Source organism: Lingula anatina, chromosome 7 (assembly GCF_051362555.1).
Source record: "Lingula anatina isolate TDL-2025a chromosome 7, LinAna3.0, whole genome shotgun sequence".
Lineage (NCBI taxonomy): Eukaryota > Metazoa > Brachiopoda > Lingulata > Lingulida > Lingulidae > Lingula > Lingula anatina.
In genome coordinates this window covers 1,788,919-1,813,211 of record NC_141773.1, presented here as the reverse complement: position 1 = coordinate 1,813,211, position 24,293 = coordinate 1,788,919, and the positions used below count along the sequence as shown (strand labels likewise).

Genomic DNA, 24,293 nt, shown 5'->3' with positions numbered 1-24,293 from the left:
CTGAAGGTCACGGGGCCACTGAGGTCGCATAAAGTACCCGGATGAATCACAAGGAAGGCGCTTCGACAGGGCTTGTGAACAGCCAGTGCCGAAACTTTGAGTGAATTATCATATATTAAAAGAGTAGAAACATTAGAAATGTTACCTTGTACGAAGAAACATTGAAAAAGAGAGAGGAGTCGAAAGGTAAGAACGAAACGTAAAACATAAGCCGCATTATAGAAACTTGCCCCTGATTGATTCGCGACTTTCTGTTTGGGGATATTTCTCTCTCTCTCTCTCGACTCAAATCTGTGCTAATAAACATACCATTTACATATGTTACTTTATGAAATATTTCACCAGTGTATCTTATTCAGACTTAAAATTACATAAAACATGGTGCATACGTTGAAATGTAACAACCGCGAAGCCAGCTTGTCGTGTTCGTGTAGGGACACCGACGCAACACTGGTCCATCCTTTCCCATAAAATATTACAATTCTCGCCAAGCCCTAGAAATAAAATTGTTATCGAGGAGTTTTAAATCCAGCATTGTATGTATGCATTAAACTTGCACTACTGATTGATTTTTGAAAACTATTTTGTATTGGAATTCGGGGAACTTTACAATTTCAATATGCGCCTTACCAATAATATTTCTTTACTGTTTTGGTGATTGATTTGATGCTGTACAATATGATATATTTGGTTACTTAATGTCACTCTTTTGATATGGTAAAAACTTGTGGTATTTTTAAGTTAGACCTTAGGTTTCAAAAGAAGGAAGCTTTACTTACATCACCATAATGAGATGTGGGTGAAGTCACAGCTAATGTGGTAAGCCTCAATCATTATGTATATAAATAATGAAATGTAACATATTGGAAAATCTTTACAGGTAAATCTAAACTCTATTTAGGGAAGCCCTAGTTATATACTTTCAATAGTATGTGTTTTAATGATTTGAAGTCAACCGTCATTCTTTATTTTTTGAGCATTCCTTTTTGGTTATGACCATAAGAATAGTGAAGAAGGTAATTGTAGATTAAACTCTGATTCATGACTTGTAATGTGCTTTTTTCAATCTCAGTAGTTACATACGGCAATAATGAAACATTTGCTAAACAGATTTTTGGACAAGTCATTGAATAAATAATCTTTTTCCTAAATACAATATTTTTAATACAAGTCAGAGTATGGAAGTGTGACCACGAAGTGATAGATTCATGCCATGCCAAACTGTGTCAGCATGAGCCCTGGAGTATACTCGATGATAAGGAATTCTGTCCAAAGGTATTGGGAATAGTCTGTTTAATATGACAAACTGACTGATCTCACAATGCATTGATATATTTTTCTAAAGGCAAGAATGGACAAGGATCGTAGCTGCTTCCTTGTATTTATATAACCATGAGGATATTTACTGCAGTTTTATTTTAAGGTTTTTAAACTATGGAACATTTGAAGGTCACTTGTATTTTTAACAGCTGTTCATTTGTTTTCCATTGAGTGATGGTCTTGATACAAAAAGTGAATTTTCTCATGAAACATATAGGATGTGGTAAAGGGTGTCTTGGCTATAAATTTAAAAAAGGTAACAAGGTGAAAAGATTGTTGCATAGGCCAGTGCAGCTGTATCGTTGAATAATTGAGAAAAAAAAGCCGCTTTTGATGCTTATCATTATTCTGCAGTGAGTCTTTTAAAGATGCATACAAAGTCAATTTTTTGTCACAAAAACCACCCAAATGCCAGCATATAGTTTCAAGTAGTATAACTAAGACCCCATTTCCAGAGATAAGATCGATCCAACTAGATCAACCTAACTCTTTGGGGGTTCACGCTAAGTAGCTATCAGTCGAGCAGGCACAAAAGATAATTACCCCCTTACAGCTTTTAGTAGGCGGGACGGGCATTATCTGACAGTAATCTAGTGAGACGCCCCACGGGGATAGATCAATCTAAAATCTATGGGAATGCGCCCTAAGAGATGAGATCTGAGAATTATCAAAAGGCATTGCTTAATTTTATCCGAAAATGACGTTTGAATGGATTTTGCTGCTAGCATGCTATGCTGTATGTCACTGGGGCAGAAAAGTAGGTCACGAAAGTAGGTTAAATTTACAACCAAAAATTTAAAGAATGGAGCAGTCCAAAGCTCTTTTACGTCTGATCGAGTGATCTATTCAGTTTATCCCTTGGCATGGCAAATTTATTTGAGTCGTATAAGAAACTAGTAGAAGTGGTTTTACATTTAATTTATGGGAATCCACGGTTCGTATGTACCTTTGAAATAATTTGCTTGTTTAATCCCTGCAGTTAATCTATTCAGTGTCTATTAGGGGATTAGATGGCAAGCTTTTAAGTAGGTCTCCATATTTCATCCGCTGACTAGTTGGTCCTCTGTTGTGAATATCGCCAATGGCAGTGAGCGAATGGGACAACAAAGGCAGCTAGATTTATTACCTAAAATAAAAAACGTGGTTGTGATATAATTGAGCAGCTAGTTCAAAGGATTTCTGAGAGAGCCTTACCTAGCATACCTGAAAATTCAACTTCAGTTCCAAGTTTGACCTCATTTCAATTGATTTCCTGTTGAGTGTGTGAATACACATGCATCCTGATGTCTTAGGCCCCATTCAGAAAAGGGGACTAACTTGTCCGAGGATCAAATATGGCCGACCCACCTGAATACTTCCCCTCAGAGAATCTATTCAGAGTCTGTTAGGGGATTAGATGGCAAGCTTTGTGGTGGGTCGTATTTGACCCTCGGAGTAGTTAGTCTCTTATTCTAAATGTGGCCTTTGCCACTATGTTGCCCTTTCTTTGAACCATGTGTCCATTAGGTAGTTCATCATGTTGACAGTAACATCTGAAAGCTGGAGGTATCACTTATATATAGAGAGAAAGAAGAGGGAAAAGGTGATTTATTATTCTGCTTTATATTGTAAAACATATTCATATACACAAGCATTGAAACAAAATTAGAAAGAAATAAGTTATCAATGGATGGATGTAAGATTGCCAAAAACAAAGTGATACAAAAGATGTTTCCATTTGTTTTCAGCTATGTTTAAATATGAGTAAAACTGTGGGCTTTTTAAATGGAAAGCATAAAGGTTTGAGACCACAAAAGACCTCCCATGTTCTTTTTGTCAGTGAATAGCAGAAAATGCCAGCAGTACGAGGAATAGAATTAGTCATGATGAATGAGAGCAATCCCATGATAAACAGAAACCATTATGAAAGTGATTTTGCTTGTTTGTTGAGATAAATGGAGTTGTCTTCCTGCAGCAGTACAGTAACTTGGGCTACATCTTGGTAGCTGTGTTTCAGAATGTTTTAGGTGTTAATGCTTGGTAGATGGCTTCATTAACATTTTGGTGTGGTTGAGCACAAAGGCCACGTTCACAACAGCGGACTTACAGGTCCTGGGAGCAAATATGACTGACCCACTTCTGGGGTAGCGCTAACACTCGCTAATTTAGCCAAATGCTATTTGACTTAAATTGGCTAAAGAAAAAGGGCTTGATTTGACGTTTTAGCCAAATTATAACCATTTTGATAACAAATTGACAAAAATGTGGTGATTTGGCTAACTTAGCGAGAAAAAAAAAATTGCTAGCGCTACCCCAGCACTTGAATGTTTGTCTCATAATCTCCACGGATTGTTAGGTGGATTTTTAAGTGGGTCGCCTTATTTGATCCATGGATCTGTTACTTCGCTGTTGTGGATTCAACCAAGGGTTTAGCCAGCGAGACAGCACATGGGTGGCCTGCTCAAGCTGAAGTTGGCTTTTTCTGTGACTGGATGACTTGTTAAAATAAAGTTTTCAGTTACTACCCCCCCCCCCCCAAAAAAAAAAAAAGAAAAGAAAAAAAAACAACATTCCAGGGGGTCCTACGCAATTGGCCTGTGTTCATGGGGGGGGGGGGGTAGGGGGGGGATGGCATGACCTCTCCTCTCAGAACAGGTCACTTGTGTACAGTGGTTCACAGTTAAAATATTTCCTCTTTTTATTAATATTTTTATTTTGCATCATGTTTCCAATCTAGTTGTAAACATGGTATGGTGATATAAGTCGGTCTTATTTCAGTCTAAATTGGTCCCAGTTTTGAACTTGGTCAATCGACTTAAGTCAAATTTTTAGTCTAAGTTGGTCCCAATATGAACACGGCCTCACAGGATTTCAACAGCTTCAAGGTGACCTTATTTTTTCATATACAGGAAAATTAGAAGCTTCAATTAGACCCTTCAAAATGTCACCGGGGGTAACAGCAATGCCATTGGGCTTCTTTGAACTTTACAAATCCACAAAGAAGCCAGTTTCATAACTTGGTTATGTATAGCTGTCACAAGTTGGCTGCTTCCTTATTGATCCTATGAACTTAAAATTGGATATGAGCTATCAAACTGAGGATATGTTTCAGGTCAGTGGATAGCTTTTGACATAATTGTCTTAGAATTTATCATTGTAAGAATATGAGGCATTTGAATAGCTTTAGTTATTATAGAAATTATTTTTATTTTATGATAAAGTGTTTGTCTGGCTTTTTGTTTTTGTCTCTTTTGAGCTTTCTCATTGTCCGTCTGTTTGTCTGTTTTTCTGTCTGTATGTCTGTTTGCTAAATGGCACGTGCATGAGAATATATGGTTAATACGTACTAACATTATAAAGCCTTGGTTTTGTACTGTGGTAAAATTATTACTGTTCTAGATCCTCTTTCCCTTGGAGCTCATGATCATGCAACAAAACCACCATCACTGATTGTAGAAAAAACAGGGCAGTTTGTCTTCAACTTATGAACTCTCTAGTCTCAGACTTAGAACACGTGCAGACAAAACGAGTGCTGCTGCACTTTCCTGGAAAACATAATGAAGATCTGGCATTTGATTGCAGTGAATACTTTATCAATAATACATGAGATTGGGTGGCCTTTGATGGGAATTCTTAACAAGCTGTCATATTATTTCTTGATTGTCATGGGTACTCATATTTATTTCATACCTCATCCAGGTTAGTTATTTCTGTCAGATGATATTTAAATGTTAACTATGGGGGTTACCAGTTGTAGTGATAGAAGTAAACCTATTGTAAAACATAAAAAATACTGTTCACCTGAATATAGTAAGAAATGAGGAATTCATTAAAAAAATTGTGCAACTTGAAAGATGAAACTGGCATCTCTGGTGTAGGGAATAAGAAAGCAGGAAGCTAAAGGAGGAAATGGATATTAATATGTCCACAAGGAAAGTATGAGATATTAAATATTGCAATATTCATTAAGGTGACCTTAAGACCTTGTTTGACCTTAACTGGTGGTAGTGTAGCTGACATCAGAAGACGGCCAGGTTGTCTTGTCAAACATGGGACCTTAAGTTGAAAGTTTGGTGTGGGGGAGGGGGGATCAAATCCCAACTGAGTGATGGTAATGATGTTATCTATAGTTGTTAGTTTTGAGGAGGACTTAGAAAGGGAGGGACAGTTGTCATTGAATCAGACAGTACTAAAAGGTTTTCCAAGAAAGAACTATTAAGTTCCTTGTTTTGTATTACGCTAAGTGTTTCACATGGCTGCTTAATTCTATGGGAAATTGATTTTTTGTTGACTGTCTTATATTTGTATCACACATATTTCAGAAGTTTCAGAGGGAATGTCTCTATGCATCGATTCCTTGAACTACCAGTTTACTTGGTGCAAGAGGTTAATTGTCTAACTTTATTTCCATGGGATTTCTAAAAGTATGACCAGACCTCAACAACTTTGCATGCAACAATTTTTTATGTACAGACACAGATGTGTCTGTACATATTGCCATCACCTGCGTCTGTCGTCGCCGTCGCCGTCGCTGTCGCCGATCATGTCGCCGTCGCCGTCGCCGTGCACTTTCAGCGTTAACACCATAAGTGGAAGACAGTTTTACTTTTTGGCTTTATATTTACAGAGCTGATGAATATTCATAAAACACAGGTCAAGTTCGAAAATCAGCATGATCGGGCCATTATTGTAGAATTTATGCTGTTTTTTCACTTTTCAGCATATATGCAACACTGTTAACACATCTCAAGGAAAACTGATAGGCCTGTTGTCATGAAACTCACAGGAGTAATCAATCTTACTAAAACTCAGATCAAGTTCGAAAATTGGCATGATCGGGCCACTATTTTAGTAGTTATGCTGTTTTTTCACTTTTCAGCATATATGCAACACTGTTAACACATTTCAAGGAAAACCCATAGGGTTGTTGTCATGAAACTTACAGGAGTAATCAATCTTACTAAAACGCAGGTCAAGTTCGAAAATCGGCATGATCGGGCCACTATTTTAGTAGTTGTGCTGTTTTTTCACTTTTCAGCATATATGCAACACTGTTAACACATTTCAAGGAAAACCCATAGGCCTGTTGTCATGAAACTCACAGGAGTAATCAATCTTACTAAAACGCAGGTCAAGTTCGAAAATCAGCATAATCAGACCATTATTTTATAAGTTATGCTGTTTTTTCACATTTCCTCAGATTCAATTCTTAGGCATGTTAACAGTCTCATTATTTAATTAATAAGATATGTAAAAGTGTTTGTTTGACATTTTCTGCATCTTTACAACATTGTTAGTTGATAACGTAAAAATGATGGTAAACTTGTAATCGTGTATTGTGTAATAAGGTGTCAAAAATGGAAATAAACTCATATCATTGCAGTTTGTAAGATTCAATCATTCACTATGTTCAGAAACTCAGAATGGAGGAAATTGAACATTTGACACTGTTCTATTGATATTTTTCACATCTCATCAATTTTCTTAGTTGATCTTATAAAAGTGGCAGTAAACTGTTAATTTTGTTTTATGTTAAAAAAGTGTAAAAATGGAAAAAAAAACATTTCAGAACAGTGCTGTCTTGTTTACATTTTGGCATTTTCAAGTTGTGACTTTGAAGTTCCATGGGCCTGAAGACCTTTGCTAGTCACATTTTCTGAATATCCATAATACTAATATTTTATTATAAAAAATTGATGGTCTTTATGCTGTTAAATGTTATGTAATATTGCATCAAAATTTGGAAAAAAAATATTTTGGGCACTGCTCCCATGATGTCCATTTAAGAAAAATCATGTCACTTACTGTTCTCAAACTTACAGGAAAGAAACATGGGACTAAAATACAGCTTCAGTAGGCAATGCAGTCTGTTTGGTAATTCTTTCTGCTAGTTAAACAGTTTTTTTTTTTTGTGAAAATTTAATTTTTCACATATTGGCATTTTCAAGGTGTGACTTTGAAGTTCCATGGGCTTGAAGACTCATGCTAGTCACATTTTCTGAAAATCCATGATACGTATATTTTATTATTAAAAATTGACGGTCATTATGCTGTTAACCACTATGTAATATTGCATCAGAATAGAAGAAAACACAATTTTGGGTGCTGCTGCCATGATGACCATTATGGGAAAACCATGTTACTGATGATTGCCAAATGTTCAGAAAAGAAATACAGGACTAAAATGCAGCCTGAGATGGAAAAGCAGTCTAATTGGCTTCTTTTTCTGGAAAAGTGTGAACTTGAACTGCCATGGGCCTGAAGCCTTATGCTTGTTACACATTTTACTTACATTGGTATTACCTGTTGAGCATAATTAAAATTTGATGTTGAATTTGCAGTTTAACATAATGTACTTTTGCATCAGAATTGACAGTAGCCTATTTTGTGCATAGTTATTTCCTGCTTTTTGTCTGTACATTTGACAGCTTTGCTGCCTTGTTTTTGCTTGTAATAATGTTTCCAATGGAATTGTGGTCTTACAATTTATGTTCTAAGAGCAGAAATGAACTGCCTTTCCAAAATTACATTTGTGTCTTGGGGTAATTCGGTGATTGATCATAGGGACCACATTCCAGTGAAATGTACTTTAACAGGGGTAAATTGGTCAAAGTTTTGTATCCATGGTGAAGTTAGCCAAGAATTCTAGATTTGTCAAAATGTGTGTAGCCACTAAGCAGAAAAGTTTCAGTAACTTTTCCCCTTCATTCGTTGAAATAGATTGCAATTTTTTTTTCAAATCACACTGATTCAATTGTTGTTAAGATAAGATAAATGTGTATTGTTTCATGATAACTGGGCAAATCTAAATAGGTTTTACAAGTTCATGAAAGTGGCTTTGATAAAGGCTTGATAGATCTGTAGGCAAACTACAGGGTTGATTTGAGGTTGGGAGTGCATTGGTCTCAAAGCTGTAACGTGTGTGTGTGTGTGTGTGTGTGTGTGTGTGTGTGTGTGTGTGTGTGTGTGTGTGAGGAGGGGGGCATATCAGGGGCATGTTTCACAAGGCAGGTAAATTTTTTGGGGTAATGAGATGACTTATTGAGTTTTATGGAAATCATCTTGCCTTTGTATACAGCTTAAGTTAAACCTCATGAAAATCATCTTGTCTATACACACAACTGAAGTCAAATCTGTTGTGAACGCGACTAAGCATGGGTCTAATGGAAGTCCTTGTCTGTACACACAACTTATATTAAATCTGATGTGAACACAACTTGGGCTACCAGGCTGTGATCAGTTGAAGAAAGGGTCAGACATCTGTTCTCTAACAAGATTCTAGACTGACCGCTCAGCAAACAGGTAAACAGTTCAGGCCTTCCCAACTACCAGACTCGGCACCTACGGGTCCAGTATAAACCGGTTTATCAGACCACACTACCCGTTTTCAAGGTGTGTGTCAGATCGCATTACAGAGTATCAGCCTCCACACCGATTTTGCCTGGTGCGCGATGTGATAGCAATGATCCTAAGCGGGGTTGGAAAGTAGTGCATCTCATCTAGATTCATGCGCTGCTGCAATTTTCTCTGTTTATGCTAAAATCTGACAGTACCGCAATTTTTAACATAAAATTTAGGTTCGGACATAGCCATTGATGTTTTGTAAATAAGAACTTGCAAACTTATATATTAATTTAGAAAAGTAGACCTAATTTTGATAGCAGAAGCATATTCTGTCGGGGGTTAAATATTTTCGTGACTACCGGGATGGACGAGATTGAGGGCAGGGGTAATCCTAGAGAGGGGTGAGAAACGTCCATTGTTCTCGTCAGCGAGGCTGTCCTTTTTCAGGGTTTGTACGCACGGACAGAAAACTTAAGTACTGTGGGAACGTTACTAATGAAGCCACTGGTAGTACTAGTAGATATCAGCCTGTAGTCTTGAACAAGCGCCTCGATGACGAGTGAACAGTTGTCAAAAACAAAAGACCCAGGTGTGGTAGTTCAACTACTGTTGATGCGTGCCGCAACGACCAAACCTAATTGCTCCTCAAGGTCACAAAACAATAACCGGTACTGACGGCTAGGCTCGTCTTAATCATATAAGTAGCGCGTTTCCACCCCCTGATTGAGGGAGTCGTCTGTTGTATTCATGCGACGCCTACTTGACGAAAACGAGGCGCGATACCCGGATGACAGGTAGGCTTACAGAATTTGTGATAGGGTATGATACTCTTTTATGCGATCTGACACACACCTTGAAAACGGGTAGTGTGGTCAGATATACCGGTTTATTCTGGACCCGTAGGTGCCGAGTCTGGTAGTTGGGAAGGCCTGCAGTTGATCATTTAGTGGACACATTTTACCTGACATATGATTACTAAGTCAGCTCTAAGCCAATATCAGTTTGCATCTGTGGCTACAAGGAAGCTGGCATTATTTTATAACCTATTTTGCTGCATTGTGCATGGAAACTGTTACTAGTATTGCCAGTCTAGCTGGTCTCTTGGTTTGTTCTTAAAAACAAAAAGGACAGTTGTGCGAAAGTAAAAGGCAGATTCAGTGTGCTACATAGAGTTGAATGATTCCTTTGACATTGGTCTTTGAGGTTCTGGGAGTCCATACACTTTTATTTAGTCTCATAGACTGAAATGTTGGCAATATCAGCCAACTAAACAGCACAGGTGTTCACAAAGCTAGGGGTGCCTGTGGGCATAGAAATAAAATTTTTTAATCTAAATCATATTTTCATAGAAATGTCTATGGGACCAGGGGCTATGCTGTTCACTGTAAAGAGTTTCTAATCTGTAGGCTAGTTAAAAAGTTTTCTAGGTATTATGAAGTTTGATATTATGAAGTTTGTTTCTTGTGGAAAAGTATGTAACCTACAGAGTTTTCTGATGTATAGAATCCAGTCAGATAAGGTATCTCAGTTAAAGTACATGCTAATCCATTTTGAACTGTCTTCGGGGGGAAGTGTACTGTAGTATGTAATCTTCTGTCTCGAGTCTAGACATAACCTTGAAATACAACTGCATTTTATATCTAAATTACACCACTGAAATAGGGCAATGTATTCAAGCACAGCCGTTCTCTTACCAGGAAATTTCATGCATAGATGGTTATTTGATTATGAAATAGCACACATCTTGTTGAGATGTGAAGAAAAAAAAAGCAGATATTGAGATTAGGAATGGATGATAATGGACAAAAGAACAAATCAGTGTCACATCATGTGCAGGGTTTTTTTTCTCAGAGGTAACGTCCTTAAATGGCAGAAAAATTGATTTTGTTAGAAAGCTGGAATGTATTTATTGGATAGCGCCAAGCCTGTTGGCTGGGAAGGGGTTAGGAGTTCTAAAAAACAAACCTGTCCTTTTTATATGAAAAGGTCCCCTGTGAATCAAAATGAATTTTATATAATGTAGGTTCTGTACTGTTGCTCAGGTTGGTTCAGCTGATGGAAAAAATAATGTCCACTTTTCAGAAAAAAGGCCTGAGGCCCATTTAAAACTGGTGGTGACCACATTTTTCATTCTGAAGTTTAGACTGATTTCTTGGCTGGGTTTTGTGAAGCTGGTCCAGGCCTAGCACCAGCATTACCCTGGGGCTGTGTATGAGCTTGGTCTACTTTAACTTTAAGACCGGTGGCAGGTTGTAATATCTTAAGAACATTTATCTGCATACCTTGAATGCCAGGGCGGCAGACAGAGGCTGTTAAAATAAAGTGCCCTCATTGTCAGAAGATACAGATTTTAATACGGACCCTATCTTAGTGTGCATGTCATTAAAAACGTACAGTAAATAGAACAATTAAAATCACATAGATATACCAGTAATTATATGCAGTTAATTTTAGCAGTAAAGTACATTCATTCTTTGTTTAGATGACCTGATATATAAAGTACTAGTGGGCTGCTGAACGTGGGTGTTAAGTTATTCATTATAAAGGCATTAGAGAGGTAGAGCATTCTGTTATTACCAGTTATTGGCTGCTATCCATGTTGCTATAGACAAGGTAATTATGTTTTGTTCAACACAGAAAGTTTTATTGTAAACATAAGTGAAATCATCTCTCTCTCTCTCTCTCTCTCTCTTTGAATCCAGTAGCATTCATTTTTACAAAAATTATTCGAGAATTACCATCAATGTTCATTTGTTCTACCAATAAATTGAATAGGTTTAGCACCTTTGCAGTATACAAGGGTAATACATGTTATTGGTAGGATAGCACAATCCAGTGTTGATGAAATCGGTCAGTCATCTCAGCTCCTGTCTCACATTGATCTTGGTGGCTAGAAACTAGTGAGGCATGTAAATTTTATTGCTTGTGTTTGGATAACTTTCTGTTGTATAAACCTGGTGATATTTGCCATCCAATATGTCTTCTGGCAAATAAACCTTTTATTAATGACATATTCTTCCAAGTATTTTCTGGGTTTCCTTTTCTCTGATGCTAACCTGTAAAATGTCTTCATGTGCTTTGACCCACTGAGGCCCTTTTCGCATTGTATGCTATACTTATCTGTATTAAAAGTTGTTGAGAGATCAAGTGAGAGAAGCTTAAATGAAGGCAGTCCCCTTGCCCAACACGCCCCATTTACGAATTTTTTTTAGATTGGTAGGAACAGCTGAAAGCAAACCTAAGGACAGGACCTGATATTGTGGAGATATTACTTTGCCTCAGACACCTTAGTCCCTGGTTGGTCTGTCTGTTTATCTGATTAGTTCCTGGTTGAGCTGTCTGGTTGACTGATTTGTTCCCGGTTGATTTATCTGGTAATCTGATTAGTTCCAGGTTGATCTGTCTGGTCATCTGATTAGTTCATGGTTGATCTGTCTGGTAATCTGATTAGTTCCTGGTTGATCTGCCTGGTTGTCTGATTAGTTTCAGGTTGATCTGTCTGGTAATATGACTAGTTCCTGGTTAATCTATCTGGTTGTCTGATTAATTCCAGGTTGATCTGTCTGGTAATCTGACTAGTTCCTGGTTGATCTATCTGGTCATCTGATGCTACCTTTTAGTCTAATTTGTGGTTTGAATTATTTTTTCTCGAACCAGCATGAAGATTCTCTTCTCCCTGTGATGGTTAGATTAGGTTCTTGATTTGTAAACTACTTCAGGGAAGTCATGATTAATAGTTGTTTGGAAAATTGCGTACTTTCAGAGTACTTTTATATTGTTGGGGTACCTGTTTATTGGTTGTTTATGTGGAAAATTGATGCCTTTTTGAAGCCACTTATTGTCTTTAATGGAAAAAAATTAGCTGTGGAATTGGAATTAAATTTGTGTGTGTCAGATAGTGACATATATAGTCACTTAATAATTTACTTGCATGTGGCAAAAATGGAATGTTTGGTATCTTTTGTGCATGATAAATGCTTTCATTTATCAATCATTTACCTATGTTAAAGTTTGTACAGTAACAGCATGATGAAAGTACAGAAGTAACAGACAAATGTGGAGAAGTTCTGTGATCTCAGTAAAAATGATGGATATAAAAAAGAAAAAAAAACTGAAAGGAAATGGAAATGTAAAATAAGTATTTTTCAAACGTTCATTTTATCGCGTGACCTGTGCCGCATCCCATTCCTGTGACTTGTGAATGCTGCTTTTTATTTTTCATATTTGTCACATCACAGAAAGGCATTTAACTCAGTGATGCCTGATTTTCAACTCACATTCAGTGATAAATGAATAGTGAATTGTGATTACTACTCTCTCTCCCCCCCCCCTCCCCAATGGGACCCTCACTGATGTTTGCAGTTTGATGAAACTTCATTCCCAAGTTATAAGTACCCCAACAATTTACTATTTAGCTTAGTACATGTAATTAAGTCCATTTCGTATGTTTAACAATTGCACTCTACATTTTGATAAAAACTTTATTCGTGATCTCAAATTTTCCAATTAGCATAGTACAGGTTAGTAATTAAGTCCATTCCATGTGTTGAACACTCTACAGTTTGATGACAACTTCATTCCTGATCTCATATTTACCAATTAGCACTGCTTTTAGTCTAACTAGTCCAGGTAATTAAGTCCATTCCGTATGTTAAACAATAGCACTGCTTTTAGCATAACTAGTCCAGGTAGTATACATGTACTTAGTGACCTCTGTTTGATCTTCAGAGTGCTGTGCGTGCCGCGGATAGTGTAGATCTGTATCAATTATTTGTATACTGTATGTATAGTGAAACTGACTGTCAATATAGGTGTCACCTTCACTAGAAGAGCTAGTTTTAACAGTGGATTGTGCTGTGAGATGTGACATTTTTTTAAACATTAATATTGTGAGACATGACATCGATGTAGAAGTGCTCTGTGTAATCCAGAGTAAATCTGTATTACACAACTTGGATAAAGTACTAGTAAATATCGATCTACAGCCCGAGCCATTTATCATTTCTGTATACAAAGGTCCTAATTTCAGTGGAAAACTTCTTATTCATCTGGGTTTAGGTAGAGCTAAATTGTTGGCCTGAAGCTAAAAGTATTTTGATTTCAGTACAAATAGGTGACTGTCCCCCAACTTGGTACAGGTGCACTCTTGCTGCTCAGGACTGGGTGTGTACATCATCTGGCCAACCACTGATTGTATAGTATTCTGCCCATTCGTAGTAATTGAGCATGCATTGTTTTGAGTTATTGGCCTTCATCCCTGTTCACACAAGGAGTAATTTATGTTTGGGATGGTTGCTTTTAGCTTTGCCCAGTCAATAATTAGTTTATCAGAAGTAGTGACTTGTAGACGTGTTCAAACCAGAATTACCTTACTGGTATGCCTTCAGCTGTGCTCAGACCAGGATTAGGTTATAGCTAAAATGTTGACCTTCAGCTGTGTTCAGACCAGGATTACCTTATGGCTGAAATGTTGACCCTCAGCTGTGTTCAGACCAGGAAAAAGTTTGTCCGAAATGTTGACCTTCAGCTGTGTTCAGACCAAGATTAGTTTATGTCTGAGATCATGCTGATTTCAACATTTGACATGTCTGAATACCCAAAGACTCTGGGCTTTGTTGTTATCTGATCAACAACAATGATAGTAATAATATGATAGGTAAAATATCTCTCTCTGTCTGTCTGTCTGTCTGTCTGTCTCTGTGCCCTTTTCTATGTATATCTGCTTTAGTCAATGATAAGTGTAATTTTCCAGGGCGACAGCTTGCAATGAAAAACCAGATGTTGTTGGAAATGAATTATTCTCAGAAAACTTTCATGGCTCAGTAATACAGATAATGACATGCCCACATCTAAAATTAAACTTATTAAACATTGGATATTTGGTGTAGAGCTTTTTAGGTATGTTAATTATGGATGTTAAGCTTTCAGACTGGACCAATGTTTTAGTGATTTTTGGATAAATTAGGCTTGTTAGTTATACAGTATAGTTGTAATGGTATTTCAGAAGAAATGAATATTTATGTCCTAGCCTAGTCTCATTGTAATCTCTTGGCATTTCTCTACTTGCAGAAAGCTACCAAGGCGAGGCAAAGAGCAGGAGTGTGTTTAGTGTTTAGTTGGTGAGGCAGTAACGTTGGCGTCCACCACGGAGCAGCCGCAACCATCCTCGCAGCCGAGCGGCCACTCCGGGGAGGCGCAGCACCACAACATGGCCGCCGTGTCGCGGGTCCCTACGCCACCGCCATCAGAGATGTCGTGCCCTGTGGCTGAAAACTGGTGCTACACGCAGGTATGGCGCATGCATGCGTTCTCTGACACACAAATATGTGTGAGCACACACACTCACTATTTTTTAATACTGTAAATTAGCTGAAAAAAATTTTCTGCCATCTTATAAAAACTTTTTCAGAAGTTGAAGTATTAAATTTTGATTGATCCATATCAAGTTAAACTTGTTCATTCATTCTCAAATTTTTGTTGTAATTATGAGTGACTCTTAATATTATATGTTACTATGGAGTTTTTCTTGTCTCAGTGACATTAAGTGGTGACAGGGGCCTAGTGAAATTTTCATTTCATTCAAAACTGGAATATAATAGTACCAGGTAAGAGTTGCTGTCCCCTTTTCCAAATAAGATGAAATGTGATGAGTTTGTTAAATATTTCAGGTAAAGGTGGTGAAGTTTTCCTATATGTGGACCATCAACAACTTCAGTTTTTGTCGAGAGGAGATGGGAGAAGTGTTGAAGAGTTCCACGTTTTCTGCTGGTGCCAATGATAAGTTGAAGTGGTGAGTATGTCCACAAAGAAGTTTGTTAGATCTCTGAGTGTATGAACAGCAAAACGATGATTTAAAAAATGGTTCAGTATATCCTTAATGAGGCAGTAAGTTAGAACTGTGGGTACAGTATATGAAAGATAAAAATGGTGTTGATTTTTTTTCAGGTTTTTAATACACAGTGAAAATGGGCATTCATGATTTTTTGAACAACAACAAAAATTATGAAAGGTTTCTTATGCAATTATTATATATAATCATGCAAATGAAATGAATAAGCAGTTATGTTTATCATCAAAATGACCAATGAAAAGGTCTAGTAGAACTGTTTGTTCTGGATATAATGCAAAATTTTTCTCTGTCTAGAAGTGTGATAACAACGGTAAATGTGTTTGTTGGGATGGCTGCAATGAAATGAGAGAATTAATCTCATATATCTTCATTACCTATTCATATAGTTATAATACTGATGTACTCTCTTCATGAGGCTAAGAGATTTTTAGTTCAGTAAGTAATATGTAAAGCTTTAATGGTAATTGCCCTTTCTCTCTCACTCTCTCCCTCTCTCTATCTCTCTCTCTCTCACACACACACATTCACTCACCATAAACATTGACATTTTACATTGACTGCGCCTCAGCAAGAGTCCCTGCTTAGATTGATCCTGCTAGTACGATAAGGTCAAGGAAAAGCAGTCTAAGGTTGAAAGGACTGGTTGCAAAGACGGAGCCAGCATGTCATATAATATTAAGTTTATATTCTCTTCCGCAGGTGTCTTAGGGTAAACCCTAAAGGTCTGGATGAAGAGAGTAAAGACTACTTATCCCTGTATCTTCTTCTGGTCTCCTGTAACAAGAGTGAGGTCAGGGCCAAATTCAAATTTTCTATACTCAATGCAAAGAGAGAAGAAACTAAAGCTATGGGTAAGTGAAGGGTGCATGCGTGTAATGAAAGCAAATGGTAAGAATTTTAAAATATGGGTTTAGATAAAAGATGCAGTTTAGTATCAGTTCAAATTATTCATATTCGTTGCAAAGTGTGGAGAATTTTCCAAAAGTCGTAATGTTGAGTTTGAGTCACCATGGTTGTCTTAGGGTGCAATCCCAGAGAAATAGATTGATCCAGAGATTTAGGTATAGATTGACCTAACTCCCTGGGGGTTCACGCTAAATTGCAGTCAGCCGAGTGCACACCATAGTTAATTACCTCCTTACAGCTTTTATCAGGCAGGACAGACGCTTAAGCTGGCTAAGCTGACAGTAATCTAGTAAGTCTCCCCACAGGGATAGATCGATCTAAAATCTATGGGAATGGGGTCTTAATCTCCCTTCTTAAGTGTTGGACTAAAGCCAGTCTGTAAGTTAATTTTAGCAGAGATGTATGTTAGATTAACCATATGTATTGCTGTAAGGGAAGAAAATTAAGCTTCCAATTAGTAATTGATGGCAAAGTAATATTCACCATTTACCCATATGCATTGCTTAAGAAGTAGGGGATAATGTTGTAAGATTTTATAGCAAAAGTATATGAAAAGATGTTCTTATTAACTGAAAATAAGGGAAGATATTAAAGCTTAAGATAAGTCCTTTATTACAAATACTCAGTGTTTATTTTACAAAGCAGCAGCAGAAGGTAGCCTTAGGGTAAGTCAATGGATAGAAACGTGTGTTCACAATCTTTAACATCAATGTTGAAAAGATATAATAAATGTATGCTACTCGTTAGCCCATTATAACAAATATATACTTAGGTGACACTGCTGTGTAGTTTTTTTTTTTTTTTTTTTTTTTTTATCAGAGTCTGTAAGTATTTACTTAAAACAATTTTTCAGTTCATTAGTTGGGACCAACGATTAGGTTCGAGATTTTAAGTGATTTGTTTTAGGAAATTAACATCTTTGAGGTGGCATTAAAATCAATGTGCCAAAATAAGGAAACTAAAGATAGTGATAAATGATTTAAAGGTTCATTTGAACTGAGCATTGGTGAAACATGGATTCCCAACAAGGCATATAAGTCACTTCTACTAGTTTCTTATACGACTCAAATAATGTTGACATATTTAGGAATAAATCAAATACTAGCAAATCATTCAATCGACCATAAAATAGCTTTAAACTGTACCTTCTTCAAATTTTTGGTTGTAAATTCGACCTTCTTATCTGCCATGTTAAAAAACAGTACAGAAAACAAGCAGAAAAATCATTCAAAAAACCTTTTTTTGGTAATATGAAATTATGACCTGTGGTGTTTCTGAAAGTTATATTTTTTAAGTGTTAGGTGGCATTTTACCTTTTTTTATTTTGCAAATTATTTAAAGGCTACCCACATGCTTCAAATTTCTCAGTTTTTACTGGTGCACAAAAAAATGTAAGAGTTTGTATTATTTTCGACAACAAATGGCCTTTCAACATAGGATCCTGATATGCCAACTGGTCATCTTATAGTCTAATGATACCAGTCACACGTATTTTCCTTCTCAAATACTTCCTGTCTGAACAAAATCATTAATATGTAATTTTTCTCTGCAGTCTACAAAGCACATGAAGTAAGGAGAAAATATCTGTGCAAATATATATATATATATATATATATATATATATATATATATATGTATATATATATATTTTTTTTTTCAAAAAATGATGTGAAAAACACTGTTTTTTCTGTAATTTATACTATTTGAAACCAGATGGGGGCATTTGGTTGGCTTTAGTGGTAATGCTTTGCCATACCTGCATGCCTAATATACATCTTTAAAATGCTAAAAAATTTATGAGTGTTTCTAGGGCTTTGACGGACAGAATTTGATGATGAAACAGATGAATAGAATAATTATAATGAACAATTTATGTTGGTTTTACTGCAGAAAGCCAAAGAGCCTACAGATTTGTCCAAGGAAAGGACTGGGGCTTCAAAAAGTTCATTAGGAGAGACTTCCTCATGGATGAAGCCAATGGTTTACTCCCAGAGGACAAACTAACTATATTTTGTGAGGTAAACAATGTTAACAACATATTTTATTGAAGATTTCTGCAGATGGTTTTGAAATCTGTTTTGAGACAATAGATGTTAGTGATCATATCATGTAGTAGATTATTAATTTTAATTTCTTTTCTTGCTTTATTTTGTAAACTGTTTATTAGTTACCCATAAAAATATTAGAGCAGACTTCTTTAATCCCACTTCTTGCACTCAAAAATTTATAAATGAAAAAGATGAGGTTTGAATGAATGTGTCTACGAATAAACAAATACAACAAGCAAACAATTTATTAAGATTTCTTTCTCTTTCTAGGTCAGTGTAGTGGGCGATACAATAAATGTCAGTGGACAGTCCAATTGTTCCCCTGTCAAAGTCCCAGAGTGCAAGCTCAGCGAGGACCTGGGCTCGTTATTCGAGCGTTCTGCTTTCAGTGATGTCATGCTAAATGTCGGAGGGCGAGAATTTCAAGCACATAAAGCTATTTTAGCAGGTAAGTAGCCTCTCTTCATCAAGCTTGCAGTGACTTGAGCAAAAATTCATTCATTTGAAAATATTAGTGGAAATCTAAAATAAAGTATATGTTCATTGAGTATAATGAAAGCAAGAATGGGAACTTAGCTCTTTAAAAAGATGTATTTATTCTTACAGCAAGGTCACCAGTGTTTAACGCAATGTTCGAACATGACATGGAGGAAAGGAAGTTGAATCGAGTAGAAATAACAGACGTAGAACATGAAGTAATGAGGGAAATACTGAGGTTCATATACACTGGAAAGACGTCAAACTTAGAAAAAATGGCGGATGATTTATTGGCAGCAGCTGACAAGGTGGGTCTTTTCTTTCATGCCCGACTTTTTCATTTTTTTCCCCATTTTTTTTTTTTTTTTTTTTTTTTTTACTTTACATACCTTCATTCAATTTCTCCTAATAGAAAGAGGCACAACTATTAAGACATAAAGATATATAGCTCTGCCTTTAGAGATGGTCAGTAATACCAGTTTGGGGTCGAACATAGCCAAGAGGTGACCTAAATTCAAATTGTAGGACTGTTTAGTTACGTGGTAAACATTTTTGAAAACAAAAAACATTCATTTGAGAATTGTCAAGAGTTAAACGTTTTGCAAGCAAAACAGAATGCATGGAAGTGTCAAAGAAATCAGATCCAGTACAGTGCAATGTCACCACGTTTTGGAGGCCAATTCAGTAAAATAATTGTCTCTGTGACTGCCTCTCTACCAGTAAAATATGTGTGATCATGAGTCAGTGTGTCATGTAAACTTATTTAACACATTTTGCAAATGTTATTTGTAAATTGAATTTACTAATAAGTGCATATATTTGTATTTCTTAACAATAATAACAAACAAATGTATTTCTCTATGCCCCAATCTAAAAGTGCATAAATTTATTTCTCATCTAAATTTTTATATTGCAGTATGCCTTAGAGCGCCTCAAAGTGATGTGTGAAGAGGCTCTTTGTACGAATCTGGTTGTTGAGAATGCATGTGAGGTTCTTGTACTTGCGGACTTGCACAGTGCTGAACAGTTAAAATCACATGCAATAGATTTTATAAACAGGTGGGTGTGTTCTGTTAACATGCAACATGCCCATTGCATAATTATTTATTTATTTCTGACAAATCTGGGCTCCGTATCTCGAAAGGTTTGCTATGTTGCGCACGTGCGCAAGTGTCTCCATTCCATAACCGATTCTATTTCGAGATACGGGGCCATGGAATCGAGACGCTTGGGCACGTGAGCAACATAGCGAACCTTTCGAGATACGGAGCCCTGAACAACATTGTAGTTCATCTTTGTCATACAAAATGTTGTTTATGTCTCCACTCAGTTAGCATTGAATTGATGAAAAATAGATGTGACATTCATTTTTGAGCCTTTTTGGATAAAATGAAGATCATGCTGTAGTGATTTTACAGAATTTAAATTAGTTTGTATACCTTTCCATGGTTTCTGTGTCAGAAGTCAAGTTGTAACTTAATTTCATCAAATTTCTGGGTTATATCTGGGTTTTTGTATCCTTTCTTCAATATTTTGAGTGTTGGAAAGTTGATTTGTAAAGAAGAACAATAGTCTAGAGTAGTGTTTATACTGTTACAGTATCTAGGTGAAAAAATGATCAAAATATTCAAAGTCTCTTCATATATTCATTTCTAGCCATGCCACAGATGTAATGGACACTGCAGGATGGAAGGCCATGGTTACCAACTCTCCACACCTCATCGCTGAAGCATTTCGCGCTCTGGCGAGTCAGCAAAGCCCACCCCTCGGACCACCGCGCAAACGCATGAAGCAATCGTGATGTGTGCCCGGGCCTTTCTGTGAACATTATCAATCTTGTCATTGTTGCAGTCATCCAGAAGGCATTCTTGGTTTCCATGTACCAAAAATCTTTCATCAATGATGCAGTCAGAAATGGTTGCGAAAAGGAGAACTATGTGATGTTTTTGAATGATGGTATCATACCCCTCATGCTTTGATTTTTCAGTCATATCCATCATGGTTTGGGAAAGATTGATCTTCATTTGCAATTTTCAGTCACTTGCAATCTTTCATTGGTTTTTTGTGAGAGGCAAGTTGTGAAGAGAAGTGGTTAGGGTCCAGAGTGACGTGGCAGGCGTCTGGGATTACAGGCACTTTCCCTGTGTCATGATGCACGATCAAAGTCTCATTCTGGCCAACTGGAGTTATTGCTTTGGATATGAAGTTTTTTTTTTTTTTTTTTTTTTTTTATGAAGCAGTAGCACTTTCTGTGGTATTTGCATTTGTAAAACTAGGACAAACAAAGTGGTAGGTCATAGGGAAGAGGTGGATTTAAGGTTATTGAGGTCAAGGTCAAGGCCACTGAGCACGGTCATTGATGATCAGGTCAAGGCCACTGGTCAAGGTAATTGATGATCAGGACCTCTAAGAACAATGCCAAAATGCAGGTCATAGGTTATTTTATGGCCCGACTTCAGAAGTCGGTGTATTAAGCTCTTTCATTTATATATTGCAGAATCTGTGTAGTCAGTATCTGTTTCATTCATCAGTATTTAGATTGCTTATTTGTGTGCATCTGTAGCTGCACTTTGGTCAAAATTTCAGTGAGGAACTATAAGAAATATGATTGAGAAATTGTAATCAGAGATGGGCATCTGAACAGCCAATTTTTAAGTTATTTATTTTTTAAAATCCTTCATTTGCTAAAAACCAGAATGCATTATTTCTATTAGATAAGAAAGTATTTGAATGGACAAGAGGGTGTTCTGATGGAGAAGTGGCTTTGGTGAAAGACAGCACTATTCGTGCTACTTTTCTCAAAAAAGACCATCTTCAAGATCAGAAGGTTTTGGTCCGAAAAGAATGATGAAAGATGGAAAATGCTTTCTTAAATAAGCCCTTGACTGCACTTGCAGACGCCAAAACACATACACAACCGACCAATATAAAGGTGCAAAATTTATGGAAAATATTTAAATGAAGATGATGTGGATTCATGAATATTTGCACCTCTTCTTAATGTATTTATTTATTATAGAAAATATTTTGTGCAAATTATGAAATTTGATCAATTTTCATAGCATCAGTTTTCAGTAGAAGGCAATATTCAGTTAATGGTAGGTAATGCTTATTTGGTCATTGAAAAAAGTGAATGTTTCCTTTGAGTTAAGTCAAAGTATGTGAAATCAAAAGATTTAAACCAAGAAAATATTAGCCATAAATACTTATAATTAATACTTATAATTCTTCCTTCGAGTGGAACAAATTATGCTGCTCCCCTTTTATGTGTCAATTCACATTTCCTTACCCCCCTCTTCTACGATCCAAGCTTCAAAACCAGCACTATTGTCAAATCAATTAATATATTACATATTCTTGGCAGTAGGTGTGCATAAATATTCAAAACTGCTGTATCATACTTAATGTAATGAATATGTTAAGTGTAGCTATGTTTCTCAAAATGTTTGGCTGCGGCCAACAAACATATCTAGTCTACATTATTGCCTTCATGTAACTAACTTGCTGGACGAGTTGAACGTGATCGAGATTACAAGAATCCAGGCAGACTGGTGACGAGGAAGGAAGGGTCATATGTGATCGGACCAAAAGTTTTCATTTGACTGAGTGAAGGGTTTGTGAAAGTTGCACTGTGAAGGTCTGTACTGCACATCTTTGTGAGTTTTTTTTTTTTTTTTTTTTTCTTGTTGGAACATATGTGCACATTAGCTGGATGTTTTATCGCACTTAATATAGATCATATCTACAGCACATCTGAATAGATACTACAGCAAGACAAGTTATTATTTCTTCTAGATATTGCCTCTGTCACAAACTTCAATGTAGGACAGCACATAAGGCCTGTTCACATTTTAAAATCTTTCTTTATAACAGAATTGGCCTTGTAATTTATCTTGCAGCCTTGCTACAAAGAGCTCTATTTGTATTGATGTTCATTCATTACACAAGTCTGGATGGCCTTTTGGGTAAAAAAATATCCCTGCTGAAAACTTAAGTCAAGGTCATATAACCAGTGACCTTAGGTCAAGGCCATATAACCAGTGACCTAAGGTCAAGGCCATATCATCAGATCTTGAAGCATTATGCATTAATGTGGAATACTTGTTTGTTGTATCTAGTCAAATCAATGATTGAAAATGCCAACAAGCCAAAACATAGATAACTAAAAAGACCACGAGGCCACGGTGCAAGTTGTCTGATGATGGTTTTGGAGACCAAAATTTAAACTGGCTTAAATGTTGTATACTATGGTTGCCCTGTGCTTTGATTTCTTGGATAAAACAGTAGAGCCAGTCTGTATATAAAAAAAGGGAAAACTGATGGTTAAATTAAAAGCATACATGTTTTTAAAAAACATCCTTAGATAAAGAATTCCACATTTCTTAAAGGTTTCATAGCTCCTTTTATTTATTTTATTAATTCGTTTTATTTATTTCTTTCTTTATTTTTTGATGGGTGCTTTGCAGACTCACTAACTACGTGCACCCAGTAAAAAAGTGAAGCAGAAGGTTTAAAAAAACTCATCATTATCAGAATGATGTGTAGCTTGAGGTTTTTGTGCTTAGAATCTCCATTTGGCTTTCAGTTTATCACCACTGTGAGATGATTGCCTCAGTTTTATTTATTTATGCACAAATAGGTCATATACTAATGTGTAGAATTATAAAATTGCCATGTAAATCACTTTTGTTTTATTTGATGTACATAATTATTGTATCTGAAATTGTTCTGCCCATGGAACAATTGTTGGACATTTGCAATGCAAAGGAAGAGAAATATCGAGGAGAGGAGAGCCAAGCCTCAAATGTGGGCTTGTGGTTATAAAAATGTAGCAAACTCTTCAATTAAAGGAGGTACAAATTAACAGCAGTGCTGTTTGCAGTTTCAAGATTTTTTTCCTTATGATTCATGTAGATAGTATGTACATGAAATTTCTGGATGTCATATCATTTTCTGCATTTTTTTTTTACCAGATGAAGTTTGCAATTTACCAAATTTGCCCAAATTATTAGTGGAGTAATTGCTGTGGTTTTTGTTCATATCTTTTTAGGTTACACTCATTTTATTTTGACATGTAATGAAGTGTTTATCAGATAAATGATAAAATTAAAGTAGAAAATATAAAAAATGAACTGGATGTAAGTATGGAATGAAAGAAATTTTCTATTGAATGACTCAGAATTTTTCAGATGGAATTAAAATTTCATAGCAGCAAGGGCTAGTGTTTAATTGATATTTCCTCACTTGAGAGCCTTACACCCCAATCTAAGGCCCCATTCCCATAGATACCATTGGTCTACATAGATACTTCCAACTCCCAGGGGACTCGTGCTGAGTGCAATCAATTAACAGATTGACACACCTCCTGG

General features: G+C 36.4%; 1 protein-coding gene across 2 annotated transcripts; it reads left to right on the top strand.

The window, feature by feature from the left end:
• The first annotated feature begins 3 nt into the window (after positions 1 to 3).
• LOC106161683 (protein roadkill-like) lies at positions 4 to 24,033 on the top strand. 2 transcript variants are annotated; one of them, XM_087016794.1, is made up of 9 exons: positions 4 to 186; positions 14,713 to 14,932; positions 15,312 to 15,433; positions 16,193 to 16,344; positions 18,290 to 18,417; positions 18,718 to 18,895; positions 19,054 to 19,232; positions 19,841 to 19,983; positions 20,581 to 24,033. In XM_087016794.1, the coding sequence occupies exons 2-9, from the start codon at positions 14,852 to 14,854 to the stop codon at positions 20,723 to 20,725; spliced, it is 1,128 nt and encodes a 375-aa protein (XP_086872920.1). In that variant the 5' UTR covers positions 4 to 186; positions 14,713 to 14,851; the 3' UTR covers positions 20,726 to 24,033. The 2 variants fall into 2 exon arrangements, with proteins under 2 accessions (XP_086872920.1, XP_086872921.1); XM_087016795.1 differs by lacking the exon at positions 4 to 186 and adding an exon at positions 1,255 to 1,275.
• Positions 24,034 to 24,293: the final 260 nt, after the last annotated feature.